The sequence below is a fragment of the Bombus vosnesenskii genome, unplaced genomic scaffold (assembly GCF_011952255.1).
Source record: "Bombus vosnesenskii isolate JDL3184/JDL3185 unplaced genomic scaffold, Bvos_JDL3184-5_v1.1 scf7180000013397, whole genome shotgun sequence".
NCBI classification, from domain to species: domain Eukaryota; kingdom Metazoa; phylum Arthropoda; class Insecta; order Hymenoptera; family Apidae; genus Bombus; species Bombus vosnesenskii.
Window position 1 is genome coordinate 81,162 of NW_022883022.1, and position 12,509 is coordinate 93,670.

At 45.8% G+C, this 12,509-nt stretch overlaps 1 protein-coding gene across 2 annotated transcripts in view; it reads left to right on the forward strand.

The window, feature by feature from the left end:
* Positions 1-271: 271 nt before the first annotated feature.
* Positions 272-12,509, forward strand: part of LOC117237685 (LHFPL tetraspan subfamily member 6 protein-like) — a 28,737-nt gene continuing 16,499 nt past the window's right edge. The window contains exons 1-2 of one of the 2 annotated variants that reach the window (XM_033501935.1): positions 272-1,591; positions 9,677-9,795. In XM_033501935.1, coding sequence (XP_033357826.1) covers positions 1,502-1,591; positions 9,677-9,795 — 209 coding nt within the window. In that variant the 5' untranslated portion in view covers positions 272-1,501. The remainder of the gene's footprint in view (positions 1,592-9,676; positions 9,796-12,509) is intronic. The other variant, XM_033501934.1, reaches the window with a different exon arrangement.

A 12,509-nucleotide genomic window follows, 5' to 3' on the forward strand; every position in this document is an offset into this window, starting at 1 on the left:
AAGAAAGCCATCAACAGGTAGCCAGAAGCAGAAGGCTAGATGGAACTAGTTGGCCACCTTAATTACAAATTTCTTCTTTTTTTTTTTTTTTTTCTACTTTGGAAAGTGTTAAGGAAAGGCGAAAGGAAGACGAAAGTACGGCGAAGAACGGGTATCGGTAGGGTTTGGCGGGGGTCGGAGGAGCCGCTGCGGTCACAGCACGCGCACACATGTTCGCCAGTCGGCATGGGGGCAGAGGGTGGACGAGTGGGAGAGCGGAGCGCGCGCCTTGGCACTCGGCGAGGCGGCGCGCACCGCGACAGACCGACAGAAGCGGTGGAAAGCGGAGCTCGGCTGAAGCGAGTCGAGGCTCAGTCGCAGTCACGAAGCGGCGCCGAGCACCTCCACTCGGTTGGCCAGTCGTCCCTCGCTATCCGCCTCTTTCCTGTCTCTCTTTCTCTCTGTTTCGTGTCGGCTTCCCTCGATAATTTCTCCAACGTGGAGAAAAAAAAACCACCAAGAGCCTGTCGCGTGTTTATAATTAAACGATTGCATCGACCAAAGTGTCCGCAAGAAACGTTACTCCCTTTTTACCTCTCCGTCGATCCTCTTTTTCCTATTTTTCTCTCGTCACGTTCCGTTCTTCTTTCATCCTGATACCCGAAGGCGGATCTCGCGCGCGCGCGCGCGACCTAACGACGCGATGAATTTCTCTCGAGAGCCGACGAACGCACGGCGTGGCTGCATGCGCTTCGCCGCGCCTCGCTCCGGCTATAATTAACAAAACCGCTCTCGTACTGCCGAGAGAAACTGTTCCCTTGTAACGTGCTGACGCTCGCGATCATGCCGCCTCCCGACGAACCTGTGCTTTAATCGTTTTTACTTTCCACCGATTCGACGACAAATCGATCAACAGTGTATCGTAGGTGGTGAGAGACTGTAGCCGAACAGATGGATCGTCGTTAGAAGCTGGGAAGAGAGGCGAAACTGTGTCCAGGGCACGCGAACGCGAGCAAACACGGCCACCGCGAACCTTGACCGTGAGTCTCTGTTCAGGTCTTTCCGTGGAACGACCGACCTATTAACCGATCTATTCTCATCTCTGGCGGCGTACTCGACGCGCGACCGCCTTCCAAACGCGACGTTTCTCCGCGTTCGCGTCTCTCAGTGTAAAAAGTGAGTTCGCGCGGCATCGGGAAGATCTTCGCCCAGCCTTTCTGCGATCAGGCTCGACAATTCCGTTGCCAGTGTACGCCAGGAAAGAGCGCAGCTGGAAGAACTGGCGAGGTTTCGAACAACCGTGACAAGTGGATTTCGCGAGTGTCGAGAAAGAACGAGCTTCGAAGACGTCGGTGTGTGAAGCGGAATCCTCTCCCGGATCGCGACGGCTGCCACGTTTCGAATAGCAGTTTCGTTGGCGATGCGCGAGTAGGATAGAGGAGAAGAGAGCGGCCGAGAGACGGAGAGAGACAGCGAGGAACCAGCGGCGAAGACAGAGGAGAGACGCTTTTAAACTGATGAGATGACAGTGCTGTGCGTGTTGTGGGCGACTCTGTCCACCGTAGCATCGATTCTCGCCTGCTCCGGATTTTACCTGCCTTACTGGATTCAGGTGAGTCGACGCCTTTTCCACCTCCGTCTTTGAGAGTTTTCCACGAGTCGCGAGGAAAAACCTAACTGTGTTTCAATCGCCAATCTCGCTTAACTGTGTTCATATAGTTCGCGTGATAGACGAACGCGTGTCAACGCAAAGAATTACAACGTTATAACTTGCGAAATGTTTGTTCATGTCAATTTACGAACTGAAGTTAGTTCAAGTTTGAAATTAGTTTCGTAAAATCTCGTGAAATATGTCGAGTCGTTCCATACGTAACGCGGTTTGTCTGACAGTTGAGTTTAAAATCGTAACGATGAGACTTTTATCGAGAAGAGAATAACAAACTGTCGATGGACAGATGATAAATAATCGTAGAAACGAAAGAAAGCATGCCTCTGATTAATTAGAAACGAACAGTCGTTTATTTCTTACCTAATGCACATAGCTGTTCATTTTATTTACGAGATGTCGCGATGTATGCTTTGGACGTTTGCTCGTTTTTACGATCCTACAAAGGACGAATGTCTTTTTCGTCGCAGTTATAAATTCGCAGAGCCGTTAATGTAGAATTTCCTATAAGCGTCAGACGCGTAAGTACGTCTGATGCAAATGCGCTAGTTGAAGATCGTTTACGCGTATGCTCGTTCCATGTATTATAACGTAAGCGTCTCACAACGACAGCAAATCTATACGTTTGTTCGGACTTACGCTTACAGAAAGATCCACTTTTAGCTCTTTGTTCCGTGTCGTAGCACTGAAAAGAGTCGACGATAATCTCCTTTCTTCCAGCTCTGCGACGGTTGGATCGCGGATATTTCTACAAATTAATATTCCAAATAGGCTTCTCGCGGTTCCATTCCCTCGCGATTCGCGTCTTACTGCTCGCTGCGGCGACAGACCGGCTACGAGGTGGCCAGCGACTCGTAACGCGATGACGGATCGATCATTTTCGCAAATTTATCGCCTTTCGGAACGAACCGAGTCCACGGAATCGTTTCGTCGCCTCGTAACTCACCGGCTAAGAGCCGAACAGTGTCCGTCAATGCTGCAAGTCAACGTTCCAAATTCTTCTTTCTCAGCCGTTGCGAGATTTACGCGATCGTCGATTGAACGTCGTCGCGATCGTCCGCAGCAAATAAACACGTAATTGCAGCGTCGAGCGAAAGAACGACCAGAGGATCGGTCATGATTTTGTCTCTGATAGGTTATCGAGTCGGCGAGATATCAGTTGCGTTCGACATCGATCGATTCGTATCGCTGACAACGGGTTTCGTAAATTAAACATCGTCGTTGAATTAATAAATACCGGCCCGGTAGATTGTCCCGCCGAGCGCAAAGTGAAACGAGCGTAATTCCGATTCATAACGTTGCGTCGCCAGTTATCGAGCAACCAGCTTCGTTTTCACACGCATCTCTATAATCCGATGTTGATAAACTTGGGTTTTCGACGACCCACGGTTTCGTTAGGTGTCGGTTCGTCGTGATACGACGCAACGCGATTGTAACTATTTATTGGAGACGCGAATGAATCACTTGCCCCGATATTTTATAGTAAGAACCGCGACACTCTGCCTCGTTATCGACATAGAATAAATCTTGATAGAAATTTCTTCAGCGTTACATCGAATTCCATGATCCGGAAGGTGACAACTCTTGACGAATAAGTACTTGTTAAACATCGTACACGCAGACGACTTAGAATAAAACCCTCGTCGAATTCCATCACCGAGACTCTAACGGGTGACGGTAAATAAATACGTACCTACTTGTAAACATCGCGTTTATATTTATTATTGTTATCGTTCCTCACGGTTGATCGTCGAAAACAGTTGCAGGAAGGACGTCCGCCGCATCCTGTCGTCTTGCTCGTTTTTTCTCTCTGTCGGTTGGTAGCAGGCGGTGTGCGAAGAACGCCGCCTGGAAAAAAGAAGAAGAACGCCTATTTAAAGCACCTGGGCGGAGGATACGAGCTTTCTGTCTCTGGTGAAAGAAGTCGTTAAAAAGACGTCGACGTTTGCCGATGTTCTTTGATACTATCGAGCTTTCATCGGACCGTTAGCTTTGCTACATAGTCACGAAAGCGTACAACGTCGTTTTTGTTCAACGACGAACGCGTCTCAACGAACAGAGAAAGAGAACGTTAGATTTTAATGTTCCACGATGCCGGACGTTGGATGACATATTTGTGGTTCTTCGGCTTCTCTTCATCCTGTTTTCGATAGTACGTTGCGCTTTCTTCTCGCGAACACTGCAACGTACCGTTGAAGTACTCGTAGCGTAGGTTGACTTTCTCACAGTTTGTTTACTATTTTCACGATACGTTGTTTGCTGTGTTATCTTTACGCCATTCAATGTTTGACAAGCCTAGTCTTACCGTGGTGAAGATATTCACCTTTAACGTTGAAATCTCAACGCGTAATCCTCGTTACGAGCCGCTGCAGAAATGACTTTTCGCATTTTTAATTTTCGCGTGTTGTTTTTTTAATTCCAACCATTTTACCGAAGAAAGTCTGCTTGTGAATCGGTTGATAACGTAAAAGATACGAACAGCCAAGAAATGAGCGAATCTCAGAAACGCGCGAGGGACGTAGCTTTCGAGTCTCGTGTCTTGCTTTCGCGCGATATCGTCGCTCTACGAATACCTCGAAACCTGATCGGTAAGCCGAACAATCACAAATACATCAGAGAAGGATTAGTCGCGTGTTTTCACGTACGAGAAAGTACGTCGAACGGCTCAGAAGACGTAACCGGTGGAAGTTAGGAAACGAAAATCATTCTGTCGATCGTGGGGGCATTAAATTGCCGCGTAGCTCTGACAATTTCGAGCTGCGAAACCTGCAGCACGCGACACGTCGAACTACCCGTCCAACTTGCTTGGGAACTCTATCGCTAGCGACAAGCCATATTAATGTCTCCGGGGATGCGAAGACGTTGCTCGGAAAACAAAGATCCAAAGAAACCGTAGTAGGTTCGCAACTTTTCTCTTCGCTGCTCTGTGGTGTTCTCGAGTTAGACACGCGAGCTTTCGTCGCGCATTAACGGTCCTCGACTTGTCCATCAGATGGTCTACTAAAAAGTTGTGACAGTTTTCGACGATTGTTCGTCGCGACCGACTGGGCTTCGTGTGGTGCAAATAGTAGCCGGGTACATCGAACGTTTAGGATCAATGTAATTAAACGATCTTATTCTTTGAATATTCGTTTAATCGCGTTTACGTTTATTTAGAGACACGCGTTTGATCCGATTTACGCGCGTGTTCCGAGTGTTTGTCCATCGTATGATGTTGAAAAACAGTTGGATAAATCGAACGTACCGGGCAAATACAGCGTGTTGGCAACGATCGCTTTGGCAAAGTTGCGATAGCGATTAAATTATTACGTTATTTGCCCTTTTGAACAAATACGATAAACGCGGATACGGATGGAGGCGGGGATTACACGTGTAACGCGACCGAAACTTTCTCGATATTACGTCGCTGTTAAATAGCGAGCAACTTTCCGCTTTCCGACTCGGGCGCGCCAAACGAAACGACGAAACTTGGAAACGCGAAATTCAAGACTTCCCGTCGAACCTCGTTAACCTCGGCCCGTCCCTTCTACGGTAAACGGTTCGCTAATTCTCTTCATTAGCTGTTGATTCTGCCGGTATAACGAAGTGCGATGCAATTATATGCCAGTCGATATAAATTTCGACGAACTGACACGAGTCGGACGATTCTCTGGCGAGAAAGCTTCGTCAAAACCGCATTCATCGGTGTTAGATAATAATAATTCTTACCGTGAAACGCTTAGCAAATAAAACTCGCTAGAGATAAACGCGACAAGTCCACTTTTCCAAGTCATTTTTATTTATTCGAAGTTTGACAGTTTTCTGTTCGTTGCTTTCTTTATTCGACACGCGCGAGCTTTCGTCTCTCATCGGCAGCCTTCCACGTGTCTGTCAAATTGTCTAGCGAAAAACAGCGGCAATTTGCTTTCGTTTAACGTTATTCCTCGTACATAGTTCGTAGCGGTAATACTCCTGCAGCCTTGAGATGCATAGTAAACGGAACACGTAAATTTGCTCGATGAAAATTTGCGAATAAAACCGATCTCCTCCTTTGGAAGATTAATCTGGACGAGGGAAGATGGTTGCTGCAGTCGATGCTGAATTCTCAAGCAAGTATTTTCAATTGAGAGTCTTGGCTGGACCGAAAGCCAAAAGCCGGGGGATACGTGTGCCAGCGGTGCATTAGCATACCGATGAGCTCCGAAATTGGCGAATTACAGATTTTGCACGAAATTGTTTAGCGGCGACGTTACGCGTGGGAGGAAAATGCTGTTCCCGGGCAACGTGATTACGAGATGTAACGAACCGTGTGGATGGGTTGACAACAAACGAGTTCAACAAGTGCACCAGATTCCTACTCGAACGATGGAATTTATTCGGTCGAAAGAAATGTAAATGCAGCGTGGATGGAATGTTTGATGCGAGCGCTCCGTGTCGTGTAATTTTATTACATCTTGTCTAATGAATCGTGCAACATTTATCGCGATAGCATGTAACGGACGAAACAAATTTCTACCCAGAATCTATTTCGTTGGTTATACGTTCGGTTATGCTGGTAAAAGTAAAACATTACGCAAACTTTACAGTTACACGAACATACGCGCCATTGATTTTAAGGAGACTACTCTACGTATGAAATATTCATTAGCTGGAGATATTGGCATCTGCAAAAGTGAGATAAGTCGTTCTGCGTCAGTGTCTAAGACACAGGTCAGACAAAAATGGTCCTAACATTTTTAAATAAAAAACCACCAAATATACAGGTCGACGAAATCGCCAATTTTTAAAGAAACGATTTACATCCGTTACTCGATGATTTAAGACATTAGTTTCTCCTTAATTTACACGTATTCTATTAACGTCCACGCGCAGTTACTGTAATCGATTGAAGCGTCGATGCGTGTGCTGGCCATAAAAATAATAAAAACTACTCGGAAGGATCAAGCAAACAGAGAAATCAGAAATGTTTGCTGGGACATATATGTTCTGCAGGGTCAAATGGGTTAAATCATAAAGTTTCTATGTTGCTCGGAGATACTGTGTCACGCGTTCGTGTACTAAAACCGACAAACTAACCCGCAAAGACCAAAGAGGGATGAAAACTCGCGAGGCACGGTTCGTTACGGGAGAAATGGGATTCGGGTCGGTGACGAGGCCACGGGTTGACTGTAGGTACCGGAACTTTGCAACTCGTAGGAATTGTTGGGCGTTACCTGGCCAATGCCAGACTCCTTTCAAGACGACTGAATTAGATTGCAAACGAACTCCCCTTGTCAGAGGGTCATGCGACGTCACCGGGATCTCGCGATCGCGTCCCAACGGGACGTAGACCGACTCCACTTAACTCGGCTACGGACGGAGGAACGACGCTTGTTTCGCAAATTGGGCTCGAGTACTGGCTCTTGAAAGGAGCTAGGGATATTCTTGCAGGCTCCCTGTGGCCCGGATTCGCCCAACTTTCCAGAAAAACTCGTTCGCGTCGACGTTTCTCTTTTAACGCTCCTGCGAGTCTCCCCTCTCCGTTTCTCGAATTTCTCGCCGAGTTTCTATCTTCTCCTTCTTCTTTGCTGCCAATTATTCCGTTCGTGGATATCCCGTGCAATTCTTTCGCCCCAGCGAAGAAACAGTCGAGACGCGTACAACTTGCCTCGCCGATGCTTTGGAACAAAATTACGAGAAAGATTGCTTTGTGAACCGTGCAATAAGTGAAGTAATAAAGCATTTTCCGAGCTGCCGTACAAACTTGCCGCGTGAACCGCACCCTTTCCCTCTCTTTCTGCTCTGATACACGGACTTCATCGGAAACGATCGTATCCACCTCGTATTTCTCTTGCCGGTTCTTACAACAGATTAACGTTACGGCGTTCCTTTCGGCTGAAAGTGTCCAAGTACAGTTCGTGGCTTCGATCAACCGAAGTTTCCACCGATTATCCGCGGTTTCCACCGATTTCGGTTATCCGGATCTTTGATCGTCCGACGTAGATGCCATACGCGATACAATCCTTTTTTGAGTCACCTGGTTAGTTCCTGAAGCGTTGGCGATAGTTTTTGAACGTACGAGAGAATACGGACAAAGAACCGGATAAGTCGCATTTTCCATGTTTTATAGGGGAAATTTCAAAATCCATTACGTTGAACAGTTTCGCGTTAACAAAATTGTTCGCTTTTTAAGGTTAAATACGTCGGTATTTCCATATTTTACAAAGGAATAACTTTAAAGTTCAATATATTGCCAATCAACTGCGTGTTATCAACATTGTTTTCCTCTTTGATTTCCAAGCCAAGCATGTGCTTGTCCACCCTCCTCGTAATTTTAAATACGTTGCTTGTTTTACCACATATACGTGTAGAAATATCGAAGGTATTAAAACATTCTTTTTTCTAGCATTTGTATCTTTGGTTCTTCTACGGTGAGCTAAGATTTTCAAAATTCATTTCCTGTAAAAATCTTTCAAGGCGACCGAACTGTGTCTCGAACTAAAAGGCCATTTTGGATTCTAAAATCGCCCTCGTCGAACACGAGAAACAAAAGACGCGACTTCTCCTGCACGCAGAATGTACACCAGACAGCAACGAGTTACAAGTTTCAGCTAACGTTGCGTGATTAACTGTAGCTCTGGATTTATCTCGAAGCCAGTTTTAATCGACGTTCCAGTGTACCCATTCGGTGTATGAATGAATGGAAAGTACAGGGCGAAATTGGAGCAAATTGTTCGTGAAATTAGCGGAGCTGCGCTAGGTCCGAGACGTTCTTCTCGAAGCGACTCGTCGTTAAGCCGACACGAGGAACGGCCGGAAAAAGCAGTCGATGAATAATTTCGACGTCAACATGCCGTGCACGAGTGTCCCTTCGAAACGTATATATCCTCCTTGAGCAGCGAAACGCAGAAGGAGGCTCTAAATGGCTTAGAAAATACTCGAGTAGCGAGATGAATAAATGCATAAGTGAATTTACATTTGCTTTGCTGCGCTCGCGTCTTCGCACGCAGTCGAAGAAGCAGTCGGATCTGTTCGTTTCAGCAGAAATCTCGCTAGACGAAGCGTGGCGAAGCGCGTGCGATTAGAAGACGGATCTGGCGCTTCGTTTCGCTTTTTGCGTTTTTCTGTAGCTGCAGAAAACACGATCTGACGAGACAATTCGTACACGTCGGTCGTTTTCGATGGCGCGAATTATCTTTGGTGCGAGGACCTCTAGAAGCTTTCTCTGTATCGTTGTGGACATTGAACGAAGGGCGTAAGGTCGAAGGGAGAAGTCGGTTCGAAGAGCCGCTTCACGGCGAACAATCGAATTTCCCACTGCTTCGACCAAGAATAATATCCCAGGAAATGCTGTCCGACTTTTAGCCGCTTGTTCCACTGCGAAGCGAAACGGCGCGCGGTTTTACGATGCTTCGCGAGGCAAGAAAAACGTCCAAGATACGACGCGCAGGACACCGCTGCAAAACTTAATCTCTCGCCGAAGAAACTACTTGGCACCGGGTCAACGATTTCGCTCGTGAATCGAGTTCTAATACAAAACCATGGCGAATCTCGTGTAAAGAGTAAGAGGGTATAAGTGTAAGAGTAACGATCTCTTCTGCGCTCCTTCTCCCTTGTCTCGGCGAGTTGTTTTCCTTCAGCGCCGAGCACCATTAACCCGGCCAAGATCCACTGGAAAATGCAAGCGCGAAAGTAACCGATTCGAAGTACGCGATTTTCTCGTGAAATTCAAACGCGCTACGTTGCCTCCACTTTGACTCGAAATCGGTCGTCGAGCCAACTCTTAAACGAGCTTCCGCGCGAGTAAAGTCTTCTGGAGACGAAAATAGTTGGAAATACGCGTGTGGCAGAACACGCAAACAGTATTCTCCGCGAAATTAGTAATATATTTGTGCGAGAACGTTTAACCTTGACGCCATTGCGTCGACCTCGCCTCTTTGGTACTCGTGGAAATTCGCGAAGATCGTAAAAGGGTCTGCAACGAATCACGAGATGCTTTAACATAGTTGAAGCGCCTCGCGTTCAAACTCTTGCTCGGCCTGTCTGTTTGTACGCGTGTGTTCCGCATTTCAGGGACGACTGCTAGGAAAGGCAGACGCGTACTTTAGTTCCTTTCGACGCTGCAACTATCCACGGCTCAGGACGACGAACGCCCCTCCCGAAATAGTTTACGAGTGCGCCAGATACTCCAGGTATGTATATATGTATACTTGATTCTTCCTCGAAGAAACCCACGCTTACGAAAATCTTTCGCAGACTGTTGATGTTCTGTGAAACGTTCGTCGTACGAAACACGGGCAACGGGGCTCGATATTAAACGCGTATGGAAAACTTGTAGAAAATCTTAAGGTTCCGTAATTGTTAATTATAAAATTGTAATAGCTACAGTATATTAATTAAGCATAATTATATACAGGGTGGTTGGTAACTGGTGGTACAAGCGGAAAGGGAGTGATTCTACGCGAAAAAATAAGTCGAAAATATAGAATAAAAACTTTTCGTTTGAGGCTTCGTTTTCGAGAAAATCGACTTTGAATTTTCGCTCGGTACGCGTGCGGTACGTTATAACGGATCTCACTGTAGATCGTTGTCTCGATGGAAAAATTAAAAAAGAAATTTTTATTCTATATTTTCGACTTCTTTCTTCGCGCAGAATCACCCCCTTTCCGCTTGTACCACCAGTTACCAACCACCCTGTATAAATAATAGTTTTGCATTCATAATGACTAGCCAAACATATTGGCAGAATTATTCGGTTTTCCCGAGAACGATAATTCACTGCCGAGTGCAGATGTTTTACAGCGTAACGACCTATTGACGGACACTAGGACACGATGAAAAGTAACCGTCAAACGTGGGCCAATGTTTTTCTTAATTAGTCACAGAGTTAAGTACGATACACGGTTTTTGTACGAATAGCCCATAACGGACGAGATAAACGTAGAGAACGAGTTATGCCTCGTATAAGCGCTTTTCGAGGTAAGTTTAGAGGGAATTTAGAGCGGCCGTATCTCTGAAACAAGAAGTTGGCTGGCCCGCGATTATTAAGCCTTTTTTATTGCTTCTGAAGTGCGCGATATAAATTCCCGGAGCCGCTTAAGGAATAGCCGGAATTTCGCGTGTTCTCATTCGCAACGAGCTACTTTTCGACGAAACGAGACCGGTGAAACTTCAAGTGGCCATATCTTGGAAACAAGAACTTGGCGGAGTTGTGTTTATTAAGAGGCGCTCGGGAGCACGGGCGATATGAATTCTCCGACGTCGGTCTTCGCGACCCTTCGCTCGTCGACCTCGTTCGAGTCTCTTTCGAGGTGTCGCGCCGCGGATTATTCGAACCCAGCCACGCGGAAAACTTCAATTTCCTCGCGAGTTCGAAGGTGTCACCCGATATCCCCGGCATCTCGCCAGCTCGCAGACACCGGCCAACAATCGGCGAGTTAATTTCGCTTGGCGAAGACGTAAGAGGTCGTATAATTCGCACCAGAGGGTTGGGATAATTCCGCGGGGCGACAACTTGGAAAAACTTTGTTCGCTAGAGCGTTAGGAGCTTAGCCTCCTGCTCGCCGCCTTTCGGCTAAATCGTTGACCCTGACAGCTCACGGAGACGCAACGCGGTTCGCTATTGAGGAGAGGAAAATTATAGGCGAAGCCGATCCGCCAAATCGTGGTAATTTAGGAATTTAAGATTTAACTCTTTATACCCTGCGTACCGAAACAACCAACACACCCTGAGAATTATTTTTACTCCTCGCGAAATATTTGCCAATTAATTTAATATGAAATATATTTTTTCGCTGGTCTGAGCTGAACACTGGCGCGATATTACAACGCTCGAACATCGCTAAAACGCTATTAAAATTCAGTAGTAGAAGTGTCAGTTGTTCGAAGAAGGAATATAACGCTATTTACAGATGTGAAAAGAGGATTGTCGACAAGCACTTTCGCATAAATTTACAAAGTACGAAATCTTACGTGTACTCTTATTCTTACGATTTCGTTTCACTGCAGCTCAATTCTTCCGTTTGTAATTTTTCTAGAATGAAATACTCCGTTATGCTGGTTCCGTAAGTACGAAAGAAGAATAAACTTGCTTTGTATCGTTTCTTTTTCCACTGAGTATAATCCTTTTTTTTCTTTTCTTTTTTTTCGAAAAAATAACATAAGTCGTTTCTTAGTTACGATATCAGATAACGACGTGCTGCGTCGCTCGTGATACGAGCGATAAACAGTTGTGAAAATTGAAAATGTTTGTGTGCTTTCGTCGTTATAACGCGTAGCCCGCTCGTTTTTATTTACTTATATGTATAAATTATTTATATTGCGCGATCAATTGCCACGTTCTTCAACGAATCGTTCTCGACGCGTTTTGCGGTCGATCGGTTACGAAACTGGGATTAAAACGTAATTTCCTGTAAATATGGTTGCGCTTGTTGCGGAGCGTTGCTTTCGTTATTTTCCTCGAATTTGCCAGCGAAATTTGTTTTTCAAATACACAGCGGAATTGTTGCTATGCTATTTACCAAATTTTCTCAACGTCGAATTCATCTAACTCGCTGTTTTTTTATGGTTCGCTACGAAGCTAACTCGGTAGCGTAACAATCGCTAGATACAGATCGACGCCCTTGAAACTAGTTTGTCATATTTTCATTATCGAGTGGTACGCGTTTGATGGAGAACATGACGAGGATCTGTAGCTCTCGACGATGTCAAAAATAATCATTTCTCATGGGATTTTTGGCGGATTCGTTGCCGCAACGAGCCAGCTAAACGTCGAAATCCAAATCGGTATAAATATCGTGCTCCACTTCAATCCGATATTTTTGTTCGTTCGTGATCCGAATACACGTGGCTGTTTCAAAAGGTCAAACTTCTTCAGCGTGTAACAGCATCTTCAGATTGTTTAGTT